At 54.0% G+C, this 22,062-nt stretch overlaps 1 protein-coding gene across 1 annotated transcript in view; it reads right to left on the bottom strand.

The window, feature by feature from the left end:
* Positions 1–1,119: 1,119 nt before the first annotated feature.
* The window catches only part of LOC107307447 (multifunctional procollagen lysine hydroxylase and glycosyltransferase LH3-like), a 32,980-nt gene continuing 12,037 nt past the window's right edge, over positions 1,120–22,062 (bottom strand). Inside the window, exons 4-8 of the mRNA XM_085535489.1 lie at positions 20,510–20,614; positions 14,544–14,660; positions 9,255–9,383; positions 4,015–4,179; positions 1,120–1,257 (exon numbers count right to left, since the gene is read on the bottom strand). Coding sequence (XP_085391615.1) covers positions 4,024–4,179; positions 9,255–9,383; positions 14,544–14,660; positions 20,510–20,614 — 507 coding nt within the window. The 3' untranslated portion in view covers positions 1,120–1,257; positions 4,015–4,023. The remainder of the gene's footprint in view (positions 1,258–4,014; positions 4,180–9,254; positions 9,384–14,543; positions 14,661–20,509; positions 20,615–22,062) is intronic.

The raw sequence follows: 22,062 nt of genomic DNA, 5'->3' as shown, positions 1-22,062 counted from the left end.
CACCCTATAGCTGGGACCCCCCCTATAGCTGGGACCCCCCCCTATAACTGGGACCCCCCTATAGCTGGTACCCCCCCCTATAGCTGGGTCCCCCCCCCTATAGCTGGGACCTCCCCCTATAACTGGGACCCCCCCCTATAACTGGGACCCCCCCCTATAGCTGGGGCCACCCCCCTATAGCAGGGACCCCCCCTATAGCTGGGACCCCCCTATAGCTGGGACCCCCCTTTATATCTGTGACCCCCCCCTATAACTGGGACCCCCCCCTATAGCTGGGACCCCCCCTATAGCTGGGACCCCCCTATAGCTGGGACCCCCCCTATAGCTGGGACCCCCCCCTATATCTGGGACCCCCCCCCTATAGCTGGGACCCCCCTATATCTGGGACCCCCCCTATATCTGGGACCCCCCCCTATAGATGGGACCCCCCTATAGCTGGGACCCCCACCCTATCGATGGGACCACCCTATAGCTGGGACCCCCACCCTATAGCTGGGACCCCCCCCCTATAGCTGGCACCCCCCCCTATAGCTGGGACCCTTCCCTATAGCTGGGACCCCCCCCTATAGCTGGGACCCCCCCCTATAACTGGGACCCCCACCCTATAGCTGGGACCCCACCTATAGCTGGGACCACCCCCTATAACTGGGACCCCCCCCTATAGCTGGGACCCCCCCCTATAGCTGGGACCCCCCCCCTATATCTGGGACCCCCCTATATCTGAGACCCCCCCCCTATAGCTGGGACCCCCCCCTATAGCTGGGACCCCCCTATAGCTGGGACCACCCCTATAGCTGGGACCCCCTATAGCTGGGACCCCCCCCTATAGCTGGGACCCCCCCCCCATAGCTGGGACCCCCACCCTATAGCTGGGACCACCCCTATAACTGGGACCCCCCCCATAGCTGGGACCCCCCCTATAGCTGGGACCCCCCCCCCATATCTGGGACCCCCCCTATAGCTGGGACCCCCCCCTATAGCTGGGACCCCCCCCCCTATAGCTGGGACCCCCCTATAGCTGGGACCCCCCCCATTTCTAAGACCCCCCCCTATAGCTGGCCCCCCCCCCCCATGTCATTGATGACAATGGATGAAGAGCCATTCATAAAGAGGCAGTCATTGGTGGTCAAGATCTATTCATAAACAGGCAGTCAGTAGTGACTGAGATCCATTCATAAACAGGCAGTAAATGACTGAGATCCATTCATAAACAGGGAGTAAATGACTGAGATCCATTCATAAACAGGCACTAAATGACTGAGATCCATTCATAGACAGGCAGTCATTGTGGATGAGATCCATTCATAAACAGGGAGTGATAACTGAAATCCATTCATAAACAGGCAACGAGTGACTGAGATCCATTCATAGACAGGCCGTCATTGATGACTGAGATCCATTCATAAACAGTGAGTGATAACTGGGATCCATTCATAAACAGGCTGTCATTGGTGGATGAGATCCATTCATAGACAGGCAGTAAATGACTGAGATCCATTCATAAAGAGGGAGTAAATGATGACTGGGATCCATTCATAAACAGGGTGTCAGTGGCGGATGGATGGGATCCATTCATAAACAGTGAGTGATAACTGGGATCCATTCATAAACAGGCAGTGATGGCTGAGATCCATTCATAAACAGGCCGTCATTGGAGGATGGGATCCATTCATAAACAGGCAGTGATGGCTGGGATCCATTCATAAACAGGCCGTCATTGAGATGAATGGATGAGATCCATTCATAAAGAGGGAGTGAATGACTAAGATCCATTCATAAACAGGCAGTAAATGACCGAGATCCATTCATAATCAGGGAGTAAATGATGACTGGGATCCATTCATAAATAGGCTGTTAGTGATGGCTAAGATCCATTCATAAACAGTGAGCGATGACTGGAATCCATTCATAAACAGGGAGTAAATGGCTGATATCCATTCATAGACAGGCCGTCATTGATGACTGAGATCCATTCATAAACAGGCCGTCATTGGTGGATGGGATCCATTCATAAACAGGGAGTGATGACTGGGATCCATTCATAAACAGGCCGTCATTGATGACTGATCCATTCATAGACAGGCCTCATTAATGACTGAGATCCATTCATAAACAGTGAGTGATGACTGGGTTCCATTCATAAACTGGCTGTAAATGGCTGGGATCCATTCATAAAGAGGCCGTCATTGGTGGATGGGATCCATTCATAAACAGGCCGTCATTGGTGGATGGGATCCATTCATAAACAGGCCGTCATTGGTGCTGGTGTCCCCATTGACCCCATTGACCCCATAGACCCCAGTGTCCATGGGGTGCTGGTCTCATTGACCCCATTGACCACAATGGCCTCAATTACCCCAATGTCCCCATTGACCCCATTGATCTCAGTGTCCCCATTGACCCCAATGTCCCCATTGACCCCATTGACCTCAGTGTCCCCATTGACCCCATTGACATCAATGTCCCCATTGACCCCAATGTCCTCATTGACCTCAGTGTCCCCATTGACCCCATTGATCTCAGAGTCCCAATTAACCCCATTGATCCCAATGGCCCCATTGACCCCTATGTCCCCATTGATCCCATTGACCCCATTGATCTCAGTGTCCCCATTGACCCCAATGGCCTCAATCTCCCCATTGATCCCAATGACCCCAACAACCCCATTGATCCCAATGGCCTCATTGACCCCAATATCCCCATTGACCCCATGGATCTCAGTGTCCTCATTGACCCCAATGTCCCCAATGACCCCATTGATCCCATTGACCCCATTGACCTCAGTGTCCTCATTGTCCCCATTGACCTCAGTGTCCCCATTGACCCCAATGTCCCCATTGACCCCAATGACCCCAATGTCCCCATTGACCCCAATATCCCCATTGCCCCCATTGACCCCAATGTCCCCATTGACCCCAATGTCCCCATTGACCTCAATGGCCCCAATCTCCCCATTGATCCCAATGACCCCAACAACCCCATTGATCCCATTGACCCCATTGACCTCAGTGTCCCCATTGACCCCATTGACATCAATGTCCTCATTGACCCCAATGTCCTCATTGACCTCAGTGTCCCCATTGACCCCATTGATCTCAGAGTCCCCATTAACCCCATTGATCCCAATGGCCCCATTGACCCCATTGTCCCCATTGACCCCATGGATCTCAGTGTCCCCATTGATCCCAATGTCCCCATTGACCCCAATGACTCCAGTGGCCCCATTGACCCCATTGTCCTCATTAACCCCACTGTCCTCAATCTCCCCATTGACCCCATTGATATCAGTGTCCCCATTGACCCCAATGTCCCCACTGACCCCATTGATCCCATTGACCCCAATGTCCCCATTGACCCCATTGTCCTCATTGACCCCAATGTCCCCATTGACACCATTGACCCCAATGTCCCCAACAACCCCATTGGTCCCAATATCCCCATTGATCCCAATGACCCCAACAACCCCATTGACCCCAATGTCCCCATTGACCCCAATGTCCCCATTGACCCCATTGACCCCATTGTCCTCATGAACCTCAATGTCCCCATTGATCCCAATGACCCCAATGTCCCCAAAGACCCCAATCTCCCTAATGTACCCAATGACCCCAATGTCCCCATTGACCCCAATGGCCCCAATCTCCCCATTGATCCCATTGACCCCATTGACCTCAATGTCCCCATTGACCCCATGGATCTCAGTGTCCCCATTGACCCCAATGTCCCCATTGACCCCAATGTCCTCAGTCTCCCCATTGATCCCAATGACCCCAATGTTCTCATTGACCTCAATGTCCCCATTGACCCCATTGATCTCAGAGTCCCCATTAACCCCATTGATCCCAATGGCCCCATTGACCCCTATGTCCCCATTGATCCCATTGACCTCATTGACCCTATTGATCCCAATGGCCCCATTGACCCCTATGTCCCCATTGATCCCATTGACCCCATTGATCCCAATCTCCCCACTGACCCCAATGTCCCCATTGCCCCCATTGCCCCCACAGTCACCATAGTCCCTCATGGGTCCAGCAGCGTCACCAGCGCGTAGTGGGTTCCCCCGGTTGTGGGCAGCAGCTCAGCTCTGTGTGTCAACCTCCCCGGGTGCAGCAGGGCCCAGCCTGGGGGGGGGACCCCCACCGTGCAGTTGTAGCGGGGGAAGCGCCAGCCCCCACCCTGGGATAGAGATTAAAGGGGGGGGGGGGATGAATGGGGTGGTCGCTGTGGGGCACAGACACCCCCCCACCCCCCCATCTGATACCATGGGGTGACCCTACAACGCTATGGGGTGTCCCTTCATCACCCCCCCCCCCCTTCACCCAATACTCTATGGCCAGCCAGGACTATGGGTCCATCCTATACCTCCATGGGACCCCAGGGCCCCCATAGGAGCCTCCATACCCCATAGGACCCCCATTACCCCCATAGGACCCCCACTACCCCCATAGGATCCCCCATTACCCCATAGGAGCCTCCATACCCCATAGGACCCTCAATACCCCCGTAGGAGCCTTCATACCCTATAGGGCCCCCATTATCCCCATAGGAGCCTCCATACCCCATAGGACCCCCATTACCCCCATAGGAACCTCACTACCCCCATAGGACCCCCATTACCCCATAGGAGCCTCCATACCCCATAAGACCCCCATTATCCCCATAGGAACCCCATTACCCCCATAGGAGCCTCCATACCCCATAAGACCCCCATTACCCCCATAGGACCCCCATTACCCCCATAGGAGCCTTCATACCCCATAGAAGCCTCCATACCCCATAGAACCCCCATTACCCCCATAGGAGCCTCCATACCCTATAGGGCCCCCATTACCCCCATAGGAGCCCCATTACCCCATAGGAGCCCCATTACCCCCATAGGACCCCCATTACCCCCATAGGACCCCCATTACCCCCATAGGAGCCTCCATACCCCATAGGACCCCCATTACCCCCATAGGAACCTCACTACCCCCATAGGACCCCCATTACCCCCATAGGAGCCTCCATACCCCATTGGACCCCCATCACCCCCATAGGAGCCTCCATACCCTATAGGGCCCCCATTACCCCCATAGAAGCTTCCATACCCCATAGGAGCCTCCATACCCCATAGGACTCCCATCACCCCCATAGGAGCCCCATTACCCCCATAGGACCCCCATTACCCCCATAGGAGCCCCATTACCCCATAGGACACCCATTACCCCCATAGAACCCCCAATACCCCCATAGGAGCCTCCACACCCCATAGGACCCCCAGTAACCCCATAGGAGCCTCCATACCCTATAGGGCCCCCATTACCACCATAGAGGCTTCCATACCCCATAGGAGCCTCCATGCCCCATAGGACCCCCAATACTCCCATAGGAGCCTCCATACCCCATAGGACCCCCATTACCCCCATAGGAACCTCACTACCCCCATAGGACCCCCATTACCCCCATAGGAGCCTCCATACCCCATAGGAGCCCCATTATCTCCACAGTACCCCCAGTAACCCCATAGGAGCCTCCATACCCTATAGGGCCCCCATTATCCCCATAGGACCCCCATTACCCCCATAGGAGCCTCCATACCCTATAGGGCCCCCATTATCCCCATAGGAGCCACGATTACCCCATAGGACCCCCATTACCCCCATAGGACCCCCATTACCCCCATAGGAACCTCCATACCCCACAGGATCCCCATTACCCCCATAGGAGCCTCCATTACCCCATAGGAGCCTCCATACCCCATAGGACCCCCGTTACCCCCATAGGACCCCCATTACCCCCATAGGAGCCTCCATTACCCCATAAGACCCCCTTTATCCCCATAGGACCCCCAGTAACCCCATAGGAGCCTCCATACCCCATAAGACCCCCTTTATCCCCATAGGACCCCCAATAACCCCATAGGAGCCTCCACACCCCATAGAAGGTTCCATACCCCATAGGACCTCCATTGCCCCCATAGGAGCCTCCATACCCCATAGGACCCCCATTATCTCCACAGTACCCCCATTACCCCCATAGGAGTCTCCATACCCCATAGGACCCCCATTACCCCCATAGGAACCTCACTACCCCCATAGGACCCCCATTACCCCATAGGAGCCTCCATACCCCATAAGACCCCCATTATCCCCATAGGAACCCCATTACCCCCATAGGAGCCTCCATACCCCATAAGACCCCCATTACCCCCATAGGACCCCCATTACCCCCATAGGAGCCTTCATACCCCATAGAAGCCTCCATACCCCATAGAACCCCCATTACCCCCATAGGAGCCTCCATACCCTATAGGGCCCCCATTACCCCCATAGGAGCCCCATTACCCCATAGGAGCCCCATTACCCCCATAGGACCCCCATTACCCCCATAGGACCCCCATTACCCCCATAGGAGCCTCCATACCCCATAGGACCCCCATTACCCCCATAGGAACCTCACTACCCCCATAGGACCCCCATTACCCCCATAGGAGCCTCCATACCCCATAAGACCCCCATTACCCCCATAGGACCCCCATTACCCCCATAGGATCCCCACTACCCCCATAGGAGCCTCCATACCCCATTGGACCCCCATCACCCCCATAGGAGCCTCCATACCGTATAGGGCCCCCATTACCCCCATAGAAGCTTCCATACCCCATAGGAGCCTCCATACCCTATAGGACTCCCATCACCCCCATAGGAGCCCCATTACCCCCATAGGACCCCCATTACCCCCATAGGAGCCCCATTACCCCATAGGACACCCATTACCCCCATAGAACCCCCAATACCCCCATAGGAGCCTCCACACCCCATAGGACCCCCAGTAACCCCATAGGAGCCTCCATACCCTATAGGGCCCCCATTACCACCATAGAGGCTTCCATACCCCATAGGAGCCTCCATACCCCATAGGACCCCCAATACTCCCATAGGAGCCTCCATACCCCATAGGACCCCCATTATCCCCATAGGAACCTCACTACCCCCATAGGACCCCCATTACCCCCATAGGAGCCTCCATACCCCATAGGAGCCCCATTATCTCCACAGTACCCCCAGTAACCCCATAGGAGCCTCCATACCCTATAGGGCCCCCATTATCCCCATAGGACCCCCATTACCCCCATAGGAGCCTCCATACCCTATAGGGCCCCCATTATCCCCATAGGAGCCACGATTACCCCATAGGACCCCCATTACCCCCATAGGACCCCCATTACCCCCATAGGAACCTCCATACCCCACAGGATCCCCATTACCCCCATAGGAGCCTCCATTACCCCATAGGAGCCTCCATACCCCATAGGACCCCCGTTACCCCCATAGGACCCCCATTACCCCCATAGGAGCCTCCATTACCCCATAAGACCCCCTTTATCCCCATAGGACCCCCAGTAACCCCATAGGAGCCTCCATACCCCATAAGACCCCCTTTATCCCCATAGGACCCCCAATAACCCCATAGGAGCCTCCACACCCCATAGAAGGTTCCATACCCCATAGGACCTCCATTGCCCCCATAGGAGCCTCCATACCCCATAGGACCCCCATTATCTCCACAGTACCCCCATTACCCCCATAGGAGTCTCCATACCCCATAGGACCCCCATTACCCCCATAGGAACCTCACTACCCCCATAGGACCCCCATTACCCCATAGGAGCCTCCATACCCCATAAGACCCCCATTATCCCCATAGGAACCCCATTACCCCCATAGGAGCCTCCATACCCCATAAGACCCCCATTACCCCCATAGGACCCCCATTACCCCCATAGGAGCCTTCATACCCCATAGAAGCCTCCATACCCCATAGAACCCCCATTACCCCCATAGGAGCCTCCATACCCTATAGGGCCCCCATTACCCCCATAGGAGCCCCATTACCCCATAGGAGCCCCATTACCCCCATAGGACCCCCATTACCCCCATAGGACCCCCATTACCCCCATAGGAGCCTCCATACCCCATAGGACCCCCATTACCCCCATAGGAACCTCACTACCCCCATAGGACCCCCATTACCCCCATAGGAGCCTCCATACCCCATAAGACCCCCATTACCCCCATAGGACCCCCATTACCCCCATAGGATCCCCACTACCCCCATAGGAGCCTCCATACCCCATTGGACCCCCATCACCCCCATAGGAGCCTCCATACCCTATAGGGCCCCCATTACCCCCATAGAAGCTTCCATACCCCATAGGAGCCTCCATACCCCATAGGACTCCCATCACCCCCATAGGAGCCCCATTACCCCCATAGGACCCCCATTACCCCCATAGGAGCCCCATTACCCCATAGGACACCCATTACCCCCATAGAACCCCCAATACCCCCATAGGAGCCTCCACACCCCATAGGACCCCCAGTAACCCCATAGGAGCCTCCATACCCTATAGGGCCCCCATTACCACCATAGAGGCTTCCATACCCCATAGGAGCCTCCATACCCCATAGGACCCCCAATACTCCCATAGGAGCCTCCATACCCCATAGGACCCCCATTACCCCCATAGGAGCCTCCATACCCCATAGGAGCCCCATTATCTCCACAGTACCCCCAGTAACCCCATAGGAGCCTCCATACCCTATAGGGCCCCCATTATCCCCATAGGACCCCCATTACCCCCATAGGAGCCTCCATACCCTATAGGGCCCCCATTATCCCCATAGGAGCCACGATTACCCCATAGGACCCCCATTACCCCCATAGGACCCCCATTACCCCCATAGGAACCTCCATACCCCACAGGATCCCCATTACCCCCATAGGAGCCTCCATTACCCCATAGGAGCCTCCATACCCCATAGGACCCCCGTTACCCCCATAGGACCCCCATTACCCCCATAGGAGCCTCCATTACCCCATAAGACCCCCTTTATCCCCATAGGACCCCCAGTAACCCCATAGGAGCCTCCATACCCCATAAGACCCCCTTTATCCCCATAGGACCCCCAATAACCCCATAGGAGCCTCCACACCCCATAGAAGGTTCCATACCCCATAGGACCTCCATTGCCCCCATAGGAGCCTCCATACCCCATAGGACCCCCATTATCTCCACAGTACCCCCATTACCCCCATAGGAGTCTCCATACCCCATAGGACCCCCATTACCCCCATAGGACCCCCATTACCCCCATAGGAGTCTCCATACCCCATAGGACCCCCATTACCCCATAGGACCCCCATTACCCCCCTCCCCATCTATTATGGGATATTCCCCCCCCCCCAGACCCCCATGGACCCCTCGTTACCTCGTGTTGCCCCCCCAGCCCCACGGTGACGGTGACGGTGGCTGCTGGGGGGCCATGATGGGGGTCGGGGGGCGGAGCTTCATCCGATGGGGGGCGGTACCGGAACACGGAGCTCAGCACGGCACGGCCCTGAGGGGGGGAGGGGCTTCAGAACACGCCCCCCATTCATAAACCACGCCCCCCATTCATAAACCACGGCCCCATTCATAAACCATGGCCCCATTCATAAACCACAGCTCCATTCATAAACGACACTCCCATTCATAAACCACGGCTCCATTCATAAACCACGGCTCCATTCATAAACCACGCCCCCATTCATAAACCACGGCCCCATTCATAAACCACGCCCCCCATTCATAAACCACGGCTCCATTCATAAACCACGGCTCCATTCATAAACCACGCCCCCATTCATAAACGACACTCCCATTCATAAACCACGCCCCCATTCATAAACCACGCCCCCATTCATAAACCACACCCCCATTCATAAACCACAGCTCCATTCATAAACCACGGCTCCATTCATAAACGACACTCCCATTCATAAACCACGCCCCCATTCACAAGCCACGCCCCCCATTCATAAACCACGCCCCCATTCATAAACCACAGCTCCATTCATAAACCACACCCCCATTCATAAACGACACTCCCATTCATAAACCACGCCCCCGCGTTCAGAAACCACACCCCCATTCATAAACGACACTTCCATTCATAAACCACGCCCCCATTCACAAAGCCCCACCCCCATTCACAAGCCACGCCCATTCACAAACCACCCCTCATTCACAAAGGAACACTCCCATTCACAAACCACGCCCACTTTTCCACAGCCACACCCACCATTCGCAAACCACGCCCCCATTCATAAACCACAGCTCCATTCATAAACGACACTCCCATTCATAAACCACGCCCCAGTTCACAAGCCACGCCCCCATTCACAAACCACATTCGCCATTCACAAACCACGCCCACCTCATTCAACAAGCCATGTTCCCATTCACAAAGCCACGCTCCCCATTCACAAGCCACACCCCCCATTCACAAACCTCCCCATTCACAAACGACCCATTCACAAAGCCACGCCCCCATTCACAAACCTCCCCATTCACAAACCACGCCCCCATTCACAAACGACCCCCATTCACAAACCTCCCCATTCACAAACCACATCCCCATGTACAAACGTCCCCATTCACAAACCTCCCCATTCACAAACCACACCCCCATTTACAAGCCACGCCCCCATTCACAAACCTCCCCATTCACAAACCACGCCCCCATTCACAAACCTCCCCATTCACAAACGACACCCCCATGTACAAACCTCCCCATTCACAAACCTCCCCATTTACAAGCCACGCCCCCATTCACAAGCCACGCCCCCCATTCACAAACCTCCCGCTTCCAGTTACCACGCCCCCATCCCATTGACTCCGCCCCCTTCCCATTGATTCCACCCATTGACTCCGCCCCCTTCCCCTTGGCCCCGCCCACTTCCCATTGACTCCTCCCCTTCCCATTGACTCCACCCCCTCCCCATTCACAAACGCCCCCCATTCACAAACCCAGCCCCATTCACAAACCCATCCCCATTCACAAACCCAGCCCCATTCACAAACCACGCCCCCATTCACAAACCACACCCCCATTCACAAACGACCCCCGTTCACAAACGACCCCCCCATTCACAAACCTCCCCATTCACAAACCACGCCCCCATTCACAAACGTCCCCATTCACAAACCTCCCCCTTCCAGTTACCACGCCCCCTTCCCATTGACTCCACCCCCTCCCCATTCACAAACATCCCCATTCACAAACCTCCCCATACACAAACCAAGCCCCCATTCCCAAACCCAGCCCCATTCACAAACCACATCCCCATTCACAAACCCAGCCCCATTCCCAAACCCACCCCCATTCACAAACCTCCCCCCTCCATTCACAAGCCACACCCCCATTCATTAAACCACGCCCCCATTCCCAAACCCATCCCCATTCACAAACGACCCCCGTTCACAAACGACCCCCCCATTCACAAACCTCCCCATTCACAAACCACGCCCCCATTCACAAACGTCCCCATTCACAAACCTCCCCCTTCCAGTTACCACGCCCCCTTCCCATTGACACCACCCCCTCCCCATTCACAAACATCCCCATTCACAAACCTTCCCGTTCCCAAACCCAGCCCCATTCACAAACCTCCCCATTCACAAACCACGCCCCCATTCACAAACCACGCCCACCTCATTCACTAACCACACCCCCATTCACAAACCACGCCCTCATTCACAAACCTCCCCATTCACAAACCAACCCCCATTCACAAACCACATCCCCATTCACAAACCTCCCCATTCACAAACCACATCCCCATTCCCAAACCCAGCCCCATTCCCAAACCACATCCCCATTCACAAACCCAGCCCCATTCACAACCCCCCCCCCATTCACAAACCAACCCCCATTCCCAAACCCAGCCCCATTCCCAAACCCAGCCCCATTCACAAACCACATCCCCATTCACAAACCCAGCCCCATTCACAAACGTCCCCATTCCCAAACCACATCCCCATTTACAAACCACGTCCCCATTTACAAACCTCCCCATTCACAAACCACGCCCCCATTCACAAACCTCCCCATTCACTAACCTCCCCCCCCCATTCACAAACCACATCCCCATTCACAAACGCCCCCATTCCCAACCCCATCCCCATTCACAACCCCCCCCCCATTCACAAACCAATCCCCATTCCCAAACCCAGCCCCATTCACAAACCAACCCCCATTCACAAACCACGCCCCCATTCCCAAACCCAGCCCCATTCACAAACCCAGCCCCATTCACAAACCCAGCCCCATTCACAAACCTCGCCATTCACAAACCGTGCACCCATTCCCAACCCCAGCCCCATTCACAAACCACATCCCCATTCACAACTACCCCCATTCCCAACCCTAGCCCCATTTCCAAACCCATCCCCATTCACAAACCACGCCCCCATCCACAAACCACGCCCACTTTCGAAAGCCCATTACAAACCTTGTCCCCTCATTCACAAACCTCCCCATTCACAAACTACCCCCATTCACAAACCATGGCCCCCATTCACAAACCTCCCCATTCACAAACCAACCCCCATTCACAAACGTCCCCATTCCCAAACCACATCCCCATTTACAAACCACGTCCCCATTCACAAACCTCCCCATTCCCAAACCCAGCCCCATTCACAAACCCAGCCCCATTCCCAACCCCATCCCCATTCACAAACCACATCCCCATTCACAAACCCAGCCCCATTCACAAACCAAGCCCCATTCACAAACCCAGCCCCATTCACAAACCAACCCCCATTCACAAACCATGCCCACTTTCGAAAGCCCATTACAAACCTTGTCCCCTCATTCACAAACCTCCCCATTCACAAACGTCCCCATTCACAAACTACCCCCATTCACAAACCATGGCCCCCATTCACAAACCACATCCCCATTCCCAAACCCAGCCCCATTCACAAACCCAGCCCCATTCCTAAACCACATCCCCATTCCCAAACCCAGCCCCATTCACAACCCCCCCCCCCATTCACAAACCCAGCCCCATTCACAAACCCAGCCCCATTCCCAAACCCAGCCCCATTCACAAACGCCCCCCATTCACAAACCTCCCCATTCCCAAACCCAGCCCCATTCACAAACCACATCCCCATTCACAAACCACATCCCCATTCACAAACCCAGCCCCATTCCCAAACCCAGCCCCATTCCCAAACCACATCCCCATTCACAAACTCCCCCATTCACAAACCACGCCCCCATTCACAAACCCATCCCCATTCCCAAACCCAGCCCCATTCCCAAACCCATCCCCATTCACAACCCCCCCCCCCATTCCCAAACCCAGCCCCATTCACAAATCACATCCCCATTCACAAACCCAGCCCCATTCACAAACTACATCCCCATTCACAAACTCCCCCATTCACAAACCACATCCCCATTCCCAAACCCAGCCCCATTCACAAACCTAGCCCCATTCCCAAACCAACCCCCATTCACAAACCACATCCCCATTCACAAACCCAGCCCCATTCACAACCCCAGCCCCATTCACAAACCACATCCCCATTCACAAACCACGTCCCCATTCACAAACCTCCCCATTCACAAACCACGCCCCCATTCCCAAACCCAGCCCCATTCACAAACCCAGCCCCATTCACAAACGTCCCCATTCACAAACCTCCCCATTCACAAACCACATCCCCATTCCCAAACCCAGCCCCATTCCCAAACCCCCCCCCATTCACAAACCACATCCCCATTCACAAACCACATCCCCATTCACAAACCACGCCCCCATTCACAAACCACGCCCACCTCATTCACAAACCCAGCCCCATTCACAAACTCCCCCATTCCCAAACCCAGCCCCATTCACAAACCACATCCCCATTCACAAACTACCCCCATTCCCAAACCCAGCCCCATTCACAAACCCAGCCCCATTCCCAAACCCAGCCCCATTCACAAACCACGCCCCCATTCACAAACCCAGCCCCATTCACAAACCTCGCCCCCATTCCCAAACCCATCCCCATTCACAAACTACCCCCATTCACAACCCCATCCCCATTCACAAACCCAGCCCCATTCCCAAACCCAGCCCCATTCCCAAACCCAGCCCCATTCACAAACTCCCCCATTCACAAACCACATCCCCATTCACAAACCACATCCCCATTCACAAACCACATCCCCATTCCCAACCCCATCCCCATTCACAACCCCCCCCCATTCACAAACCACATCCCCATTCACAAACCACATCCCCATTCACAAACCCAGCCCCATTCCCAAACCCAGCCCCATTCACAAACGTCCCCATTCACAACCCCATCCCCATTCCCAAACCTCCCCATTCACAAACCAACCCCCATTCACAAACCCAGCCCCATTCCCAACCCCAGCCCCATTCACAAACCTCCCCCCTCCATTCACAAGCCACACCTCCATTCATTAAACCACGCCCCCATTCCCAAACCCATCCCCATTCACAAACCCAGCCCCATTCCCAAACCCAGCCCCATTCCCAAACCCAGCCCCATTCACAAACCCAGCCCCATTCACAAACCACATCCCCATTCCCAACCCCATCCCCATTCCCAACCCCATCCCCATTCCCAACCCCATCCCCATTCCCAACCCCATCCCCATTCCCAACCCCCCCCCATTCACAACCCCCCCCCACTCCCGCCGTCCCACCTGCATCCTATATCCCGGGTACAGTTTTAGGGCCGTGGGTCCCATGAACCGTCTCAGTGCCCCGAGATACGACGGAACCAGCGACAGCAGCGACAGCGGAACCGACTCAGCACCGGGCTGGGGGACAATAGGGTTCTATTAGGTTCTATGGGGTCCAATAGGGTTCTATGGGGTCCCTTTGGGTTCTATTGGGTTCTATGGGGTCCAATAGGGTTCTATTGGGTCCCTTTGGGTTCTATGGGGTCCAATAGGGTTCTATGGGGTCCAATAGGGTTCTATGGGGTCCAAAAGGGTTCTATTGGGTCCCTTTGGGTTCTATGGGGTCCAATAGGGTTCTATTGGGTCCCTTTGGGTTCTATGGGGTCCCTTTGGGTTCTATGGGGTCTCAGGGCCCCGAGATACGACGGAACCAGCGACAGCAGCGACAGCGGAACCGACTCAGCACCGGGCTGGGGGACAATAGGGTTCTATTAGGTTCTATGGGGTCCAATAGGGTTCTATTGGGTTCTATGGGGTCCAATAGGGTTCTATTGGGTTCTATGGGGTCCAATAGGGTTCTATGGGGTCCCTTTGGGTTCTATTGGGTTCTATGGGGTCCATTTGGGTTCTATGGGGTCCCTTTGGGTCCATTTGGGTTCTATGGGGTCCAATACGGTTCTATGGGGTCCCTTTCGGTCCCTTTGGGTTCTATGGGGTCCCTTTGGGTCCATTTGGGTCCTATGGGGTCCAATAGGGTTCTATGGGGTCCCTTTGGGTCCATTTGGGTTCTATGGGGTCCATTTGGGTCCAATAGGGTCCAATAGGGTTCTATGGGGTCCAATAGGGTTCTATGGGGTCCCTTTGGGTCCATTTGGGTTCTATGGGGTCCATTTGGGTCCAATAGGTTCTAATAGGGTTCTATGGGGTCCAATAGGGTTCTATGGGGTCCAATAGGGTTCTATGGGGTCCATTTGGGTCCAATAGGGTACAATAGGGTTCTATGGGGTCCAATAGGGTTCTATGGGGTCCAATAGGGTTCTATGGGGTTCTATTGGGTCCATTTGGGTCCAATAGGGTCCAATAGGGTTCTATGGGGTCCAATAGGGTTCTATGGGGTTCATTTGGGTCAACTGGGGTTCTTTTGGGTTCTATGGGGTCCCTTAATAGGGTCCATTTGGGTTCTATGGGGTCCCGTAATAGGGTCCATTTGGGTTCTATGGGGTCCCTTTGGGTTCTATGGGGTCCAATAGGGTTCTATTGGGTCCATTAGGGTTCTATTGGGTTCTACGGGGTCCAATAGGGTTCTATGGGGTCCATTTGGGTCCCTTTGGGTTCTATGGGGTCCAATAGGGTTCTATGGGGTCCATTTGGGTTCTATGGGGTCCAATGGGTTTCTATGGGGTTCTATGGGGTCCAATAGGGTTCTATGGGGTCCAATAGGGTGCTATGGGGTCCATTTGGGTCCATTTGGGTTCTATGGGGTCCAATAGGGTTCTATGGGGTCCAATAGGGTTCTATTGGGTCCCTTTGGGTTCTATGGGGTCCCTTTGGGTTCTATGGGGTCTCAGGGCCCCGAGATACGACGGAACCAGCGACAGCAGCGACAGCGGAACCGACTCAGCACCGGGCTGGGGACAGGGGGACAATGGGGGACTATAGGGTACAATGGGGTTCTATGGGGTCCATTTGGGTTCTATGGGGTCCATTTGGGTTCTATGGGGTCCATTTGGGTCCAATAGGGTCCAATAGGGTTCTATGGGGTCCCTTAATAGGGTCCATTTGGGTTCTATGAGGTCCATTTGGGTCCATTTGGGTTCTATGGGGTCCCTTTGGGTTCTATGGGGTCCAATAGGGTTCTATGGGGTCCCTTTGGGTTCTATGGGGTCCAATAGGGTTCTATGGGGTCTCAGTGCCCCGAGATACGACGGAACCAGCGACAGCAGCGACAGCGGAACCGACTCAGCACCGGGCTGGGGACAGGGGGACAATGGGGGACTATAGGGTACAATGGGGTTCTATGGGGTCCATTTGGGTTCTATGGGGTCCATTTGGGTTCTATGGGGTCCATTTGGGTCCAATAGGGTCCAATAGGGTTCTATGGGGTCCCTTAATAGGGTCCATTTGGGTTCTATGAGGTCCATTTGGGTCCATTTGGGTTCTATGGGGTCCCTTTGGGTTCTATGGGGTCCAATAGGGTTCTATTGAGTCCCTTTGGGTTCTATGGGGTCCAATAGGGTTCTATGGGGTCCATATGGGTTCTATGGGGTCCCTTTGGGTTCTATTGGGTTCTATGGGGTCCAATAGGGTTCTATGGGGTTCTATGGGGTCCATTTGGGTTCTATGGGGTCCAATAGGGTTCTATGGGGTCCCTTTGGGTCCATTTGGGTTCTATGGGGTCCATTTGGGTCCAATACAGTCCAATACGGTTCTATGGGGTCCCTTTCGGTCCCTTTGGGTCCAATAGGGTCCAATAGGGTTCTATGGGGTCCGTTTGGGTTCTATGGGGTCCCTTTGGGTTCTATGGGGTCCAATAGGGTTCTATTGGGTTCTATTTGGTCCATTAGGGTTCTATGGGGTCCATTTGGGTCCAATAGGGTTCTATGGGGTCCATTTGGGTTCTATGGGGTCCATTTGGGTCCCTTTGGGTTCTATGGGGTCCAATAGGGTTCTATGGGGTCCATTTGGGTTCTATGGGGTCCAATGGGTTTCTATGGGGTTCTTTGGGGTCCAATAGGGTTCTATGGGGTCCAATAGGGTCCCTTTGGGTCCAATAGGGTCCAATAAGGTTCTATGGGGTCCATTTGGGTCCAATAGGGTCCAATAGGGTTCTATGGGGTCCAATAGGGTTCTATGGGGTCCATTTGGGTTCTATGGGGTCCATTTGGGTCCAATAGGGTCCAATAAGGTTCTATGGGGTCCCTTAATAGGGTCCATTTGGGTTCTATGAGGTCCATTTGGGTCCATTTGGGTTCTATGGGGTCCCTTTGGGTTCTATGGGGTCCAATAGGGTTCTATGGGGTCCCTTTGGGTTCTATGGGGTCCAATAGGGTTCTATGGGGTCTCAGTGCCCCGAGATACGACGGAACCAGCGACAGCAGCGACAGCGGAACCGACTCAGCACCGGGCTGGGGATAGGGGGGTAATGGGGGACTATAGGGTACAATGGGGTTCTATGGGGTTCTACGGGGTCCAATGGGTTTCTATGGGGTTCTATGGGGTCCAATAGGGTTCTATTGGGTTCTATGGGGTCCAATAGGGTTCTATTGGGTTCTATGGGGTCCAATAGGGTTCTATGGGGTCCCTTTGGGTTCTATTGGGTTCTATGGGGTCCATTTGGGTTCTATGGGGTCCAATAGGGTTCTATGGGGTCCAATAGGGTTCTATTGGGTTCTATGGGGTCCCTTTGGGTTCTATGGGGTCCAATAGGGTTCTATTGGGTTCTATGGGGTCCAATAGGGTTCTATGGGGTCCCTTTGGGTTCTATTAGGTTCTATGGGGTCCAATAGGGTTCTATGGGGTCCAATAGGGTTCTATTGGGTCCCTTTGGGTTCTATGGGGTCTCAGTGCCCCGAGATACGACGGAACCAGCGACAGCAGCGACAGCGGAACCGACTCAGCACCGGGCTGGGGACAGGGGGGTAATGGGGGACTATAGGGTACAATGGGGTTCTATGGGGTACAATAGGGTTCTATGGGGTCCAATAGGGTTCTATTGGGTTCTATTGGGTCCATTTGGGTTCTATTGGGTCCCTTTGGGTCCATTTGGGTTCTATGGGGTCCAATAGGGTTCTATGGGGTCCCTTTGGGTCCATTTGGGTTCTATGGGGTCCATTTGGGTCCAATAGGTTCTAATAGGGTTCTATGGGGTCCAATAGGGTTCTATGGGGTCCAATAGGGTTCTATGGGGTCCATTTGGGTCCAATAGGGTCCAATAGGGTTCTATGGGGTCCAATAGGGTTCTATGGGGTTCTATTGGGTTCTATTGGGTCCATTTGGGTTCTATGGGGTCCAATAGGGTTCTATGGGGTCCAATAGGGTTCTATTGGGTCCATTTGGGTCAACTGGGGTTCTTTTGGGTTCTATGGGGTCCCTTAATAGGGTCCATTTGGGTTCTATGGGGTCCCTTTAGGTCCATTTGGGTTCTATGGGGTCCCTTAATAGGGTCCATTTGGGTTCTATGGGGTCCCTTTGGATCCATTTGGGTTCTATGGGGTCCCTTTAGGTCCATTTGGGTTCTGTGGGGTCCATTTGGGTCCAATAGGGTCCGATAGGGTTCTATGGGGTCCAATAGGGTTCTATGGGGTCCATTTGGGTCCAATAGGGTTCTATTGGGTCCATTTGGGTCCAATAGGGTCCAATAGGGTTCTATGGGGTCCAATAGGGTTCTATGGGGTTCTATTGGGTTCTATTGGGTCCATTTGGGTCCCTTTGGGTTCTATTGGGTTCTATGGGGTCCAATAGGGTTCTATGGGGTTCTATGGGGTCCATTTGGGTTCTATGGGGTCCAATAGGGTCCCTTTGGGTTCTATGGGTTCCAATAGGGTTCTATGGGGTCCATTTGGGTTCTATGGGGTCCAATGGGTTTCTATGGGGTTCTATGGGGTCCAATAGGGTTCTATTGGGTTCTATGGGGTCCAATAGGGTTATATGGGGTCCCTTTGGGTTCTATTGGGTTCTATGGGGTCCATTTGGGTTCTATGGGGTCCAATAGGGTTCTATTGGGTTCTATGGGGTCCAATAGGGTTCTATGGGGTCCATTTGGGTTCTATTGGGTCCAATAGGGTTCTATGGGGTCCATTTGGGTTCTATGGGGTCCATTTGGGTCCAATAGGGTCCAATAGGGTCCATTTGGGTTCTATTGGGTCCCTTTGGGTTCTATGGGGTCCCTTTGGGTTCTATGGGGTCCAATAGGGTTCTATGGGGTCCAATAGGGTTCTGTGGGGTCCCTTTGGGTCCATTTGGGTTCTATGGGGTCCCTTTATGTCCATTTGGGTTCTGTTGGGTCCATTTGGGTTCTATGGGGTCCATTTGGGTCCAATAGGGTCCAATAGGGTTCTATGGGGTCCAATAGGGTGCTATGGGGTCCATTTGGGTCCAATAGGGTCCAATAGGGTTCTATGGGGTCCAATAGGGTTCTATGGGGTCCCTTTGGGTCCCTTTGGGTTCTATTGGGTCCCTTTATGTCCATTTGGGTTCTATGGGGTCCCTTTGGGTTCTATGGGGTCCTTTTGGGTCCATTTGGGCTCTATGGGGTCCAATAGGGTTCTATTGGGTCCCTTTGGGTCCCTTTGTGTTCTATGGGGTCCCTTTGGGTTCTATGGGGTCCATTTGGGTTCTATTGGGTCCAATAGGGTTCTATGGGGTCCAATAGGGTTCTATGGGGTCCATTTGGGTTCTATTGGGTCCCTTTAGGTTCTATGGGGTCCAATAGGGTTCTATGGGGTCCATTTGGGTTCTATGGGGTCCATTTGGGTTTCATGGGGTCCAATAGGGTTCTATGGGGTCCATTTGGGTCCAATAGGGTTCTATGGGGTCCAATAGGGTTCTATCGGGTCCCTTTGGGTTCTATGGGGTCCATTTGGGTTCTATGGGGTCCAATAGGGTTCAATAGGGTCCAATAGGGTTCTATGGGGTCCAATAGGGTTCTATGGGGTCCATTTGGGTTCTATTGGGTCCCTTTGGGTTCTATGGGGTCCAATAGGGTTCTATGGGGTCCCTTTGGGTTCTATGGGGTCCAATAGGGTTCTATGGGGTCCAATAGGGTTCTATAGGGTCCCATTAGGTTCTATAGGGTCCCATTAGGGTCTATAGGGTCCCATTAGGTTCTATAGGGTCCCATAAGGATCTATAGGGTCCCACTAGGTTCTATAGGGTCCCATTAGGATCTATAGGGTCCCATTAGGTTCTATAGGGTCCCATTAGGATCTATAGGGTCCCATTAGGTTCTATAGGGTCCCATTAGGATCTATAGGGTCCCCCATACCCACCTGTTGCTGTTGCCGACCCCAAATCCCATAACGCTGAACCTCGTCCAACAGGTCGGAGCAGAAACGGGGCGAAAACAACGGGAACAGGTAAACGTCCGGACAGGGCTGCGGGATATAGGGCCATATGGGGTCAATATGGGGCCATATAGGGCCATATGGGGTCAATATGGGGCCATATAGGGCCATATGGGGTCAATATGGGGCCATATAGGGCCGTATGGGGTCAATATGGGGCCATATAGGGCCGTATGGGGTCAATATGGGGCCATATAGGGCCATATGGGGCCATATAGGGCCGTATGGGGTCAATATGGGGCCATTTGGGGTTAATATGGGGCCATATGGGGTTAATATGGGGCCGTATGGGGTTAATATGGGGCCATATGGGGTTAATATGGGGCCATATAGGGCCATATGGGGTTAATATGGGGCCATATAGGGCCATATGGGGTCAATATGGGGCCATATAGGGCCGTATGGGGTTAATATGGGGCCATATGGGGCCGTATGGGGTCAATATGGGGCCATATGGGGTTAATATGGGGTTAATATGGGGCCATATAGGGCCATATGGGGTTAATATGGGGCCATATGGGGTCAATATGGGGCCATATAGGGCCATATGGGGTTAATATGGGGCCATATAGGGCCGTATGGGGTCAATATGGGGCCATATAGGGCCATATGGGGTCAATATGGGGCCATATAGGGCCCTATGGGGTCAATATGGGGCCATATAGGGCCATATGGGGTCAATATGGGGCCATATAGGGCGATATGGGGTTAATATGGGGCCATATAGGGCCGTATGGGGTCAATGTGGGGCCATATAGGGCCATATGGGGTTAATATGGGGCCATATAGGGCCATATGGGGTTAATATGGGGCCATATAGGGCCATATGGGGTTAATATGGGGCCATATAGGGCCAATATGGGGTTAATATGGGGCCATATGGGGCCATATGGGGTCAATATGGGGCCATATGGGGTTAATATGGGGCCATATAGGGTTAATATGGGGCCATATGGGGTCAATATGGGGCCATGTAGGGCCATATGGGGTCAATATGGGGCCATATAGGGCCATATGGGGTTAATATGGGGCCATATGGGGTCAATATGGGGCCATATGGGGCCGTATGGGGTCAATATGGGGCCATATAGGGCCATATGGGGTCAATATGGGGCCATATAGGGCCATATGGGGTCAATATGGGGCCATATAGGGCCGTATGGGGTTAATATGGGGCCATATGGGGTCAATATGGGGCCATATAGGGCCATATGGGGTTAATATGGGGTCAATATGGGGCCATATGGGGTCAATATGGGGCCATATAGGGCCGAATGGGGTCAATATGGGGCCATATAGGGCCGTATGGGGTTAATATGGGGCCATATAGGGCCGTATGGGGTTAATATGGGGCCTTATAGGGCCATATGGGGTTAATATGGGGCCATATAGGGCCGTATGGGGCCATATAGGGCCGTATGGGGTCAATATGGGGCCATATAGGGCCGTATGGGGTCAATATGGGGCCATATAGGACC

Source organism: Coturnix japonica, unplaced genomic scaffold (assembly GCF_054131305.1).
Source record: "Coturnix japonica strain WE unplaced genomic scaffold, WE-NBRP24 Scf127, whole genome shotgun sequence".
Taxonomy (NCBI): domain Eukaryota; kingdom Metazoa; phylum Chordata; class Aves; order Galliformes; family Phasianidae; genus Coturnix; species Coturnix japonica.
Note: the sequence above shows the minus strand (reverse complement) of the source record. Positions and strands in the feature narration are given on the sequence as shown.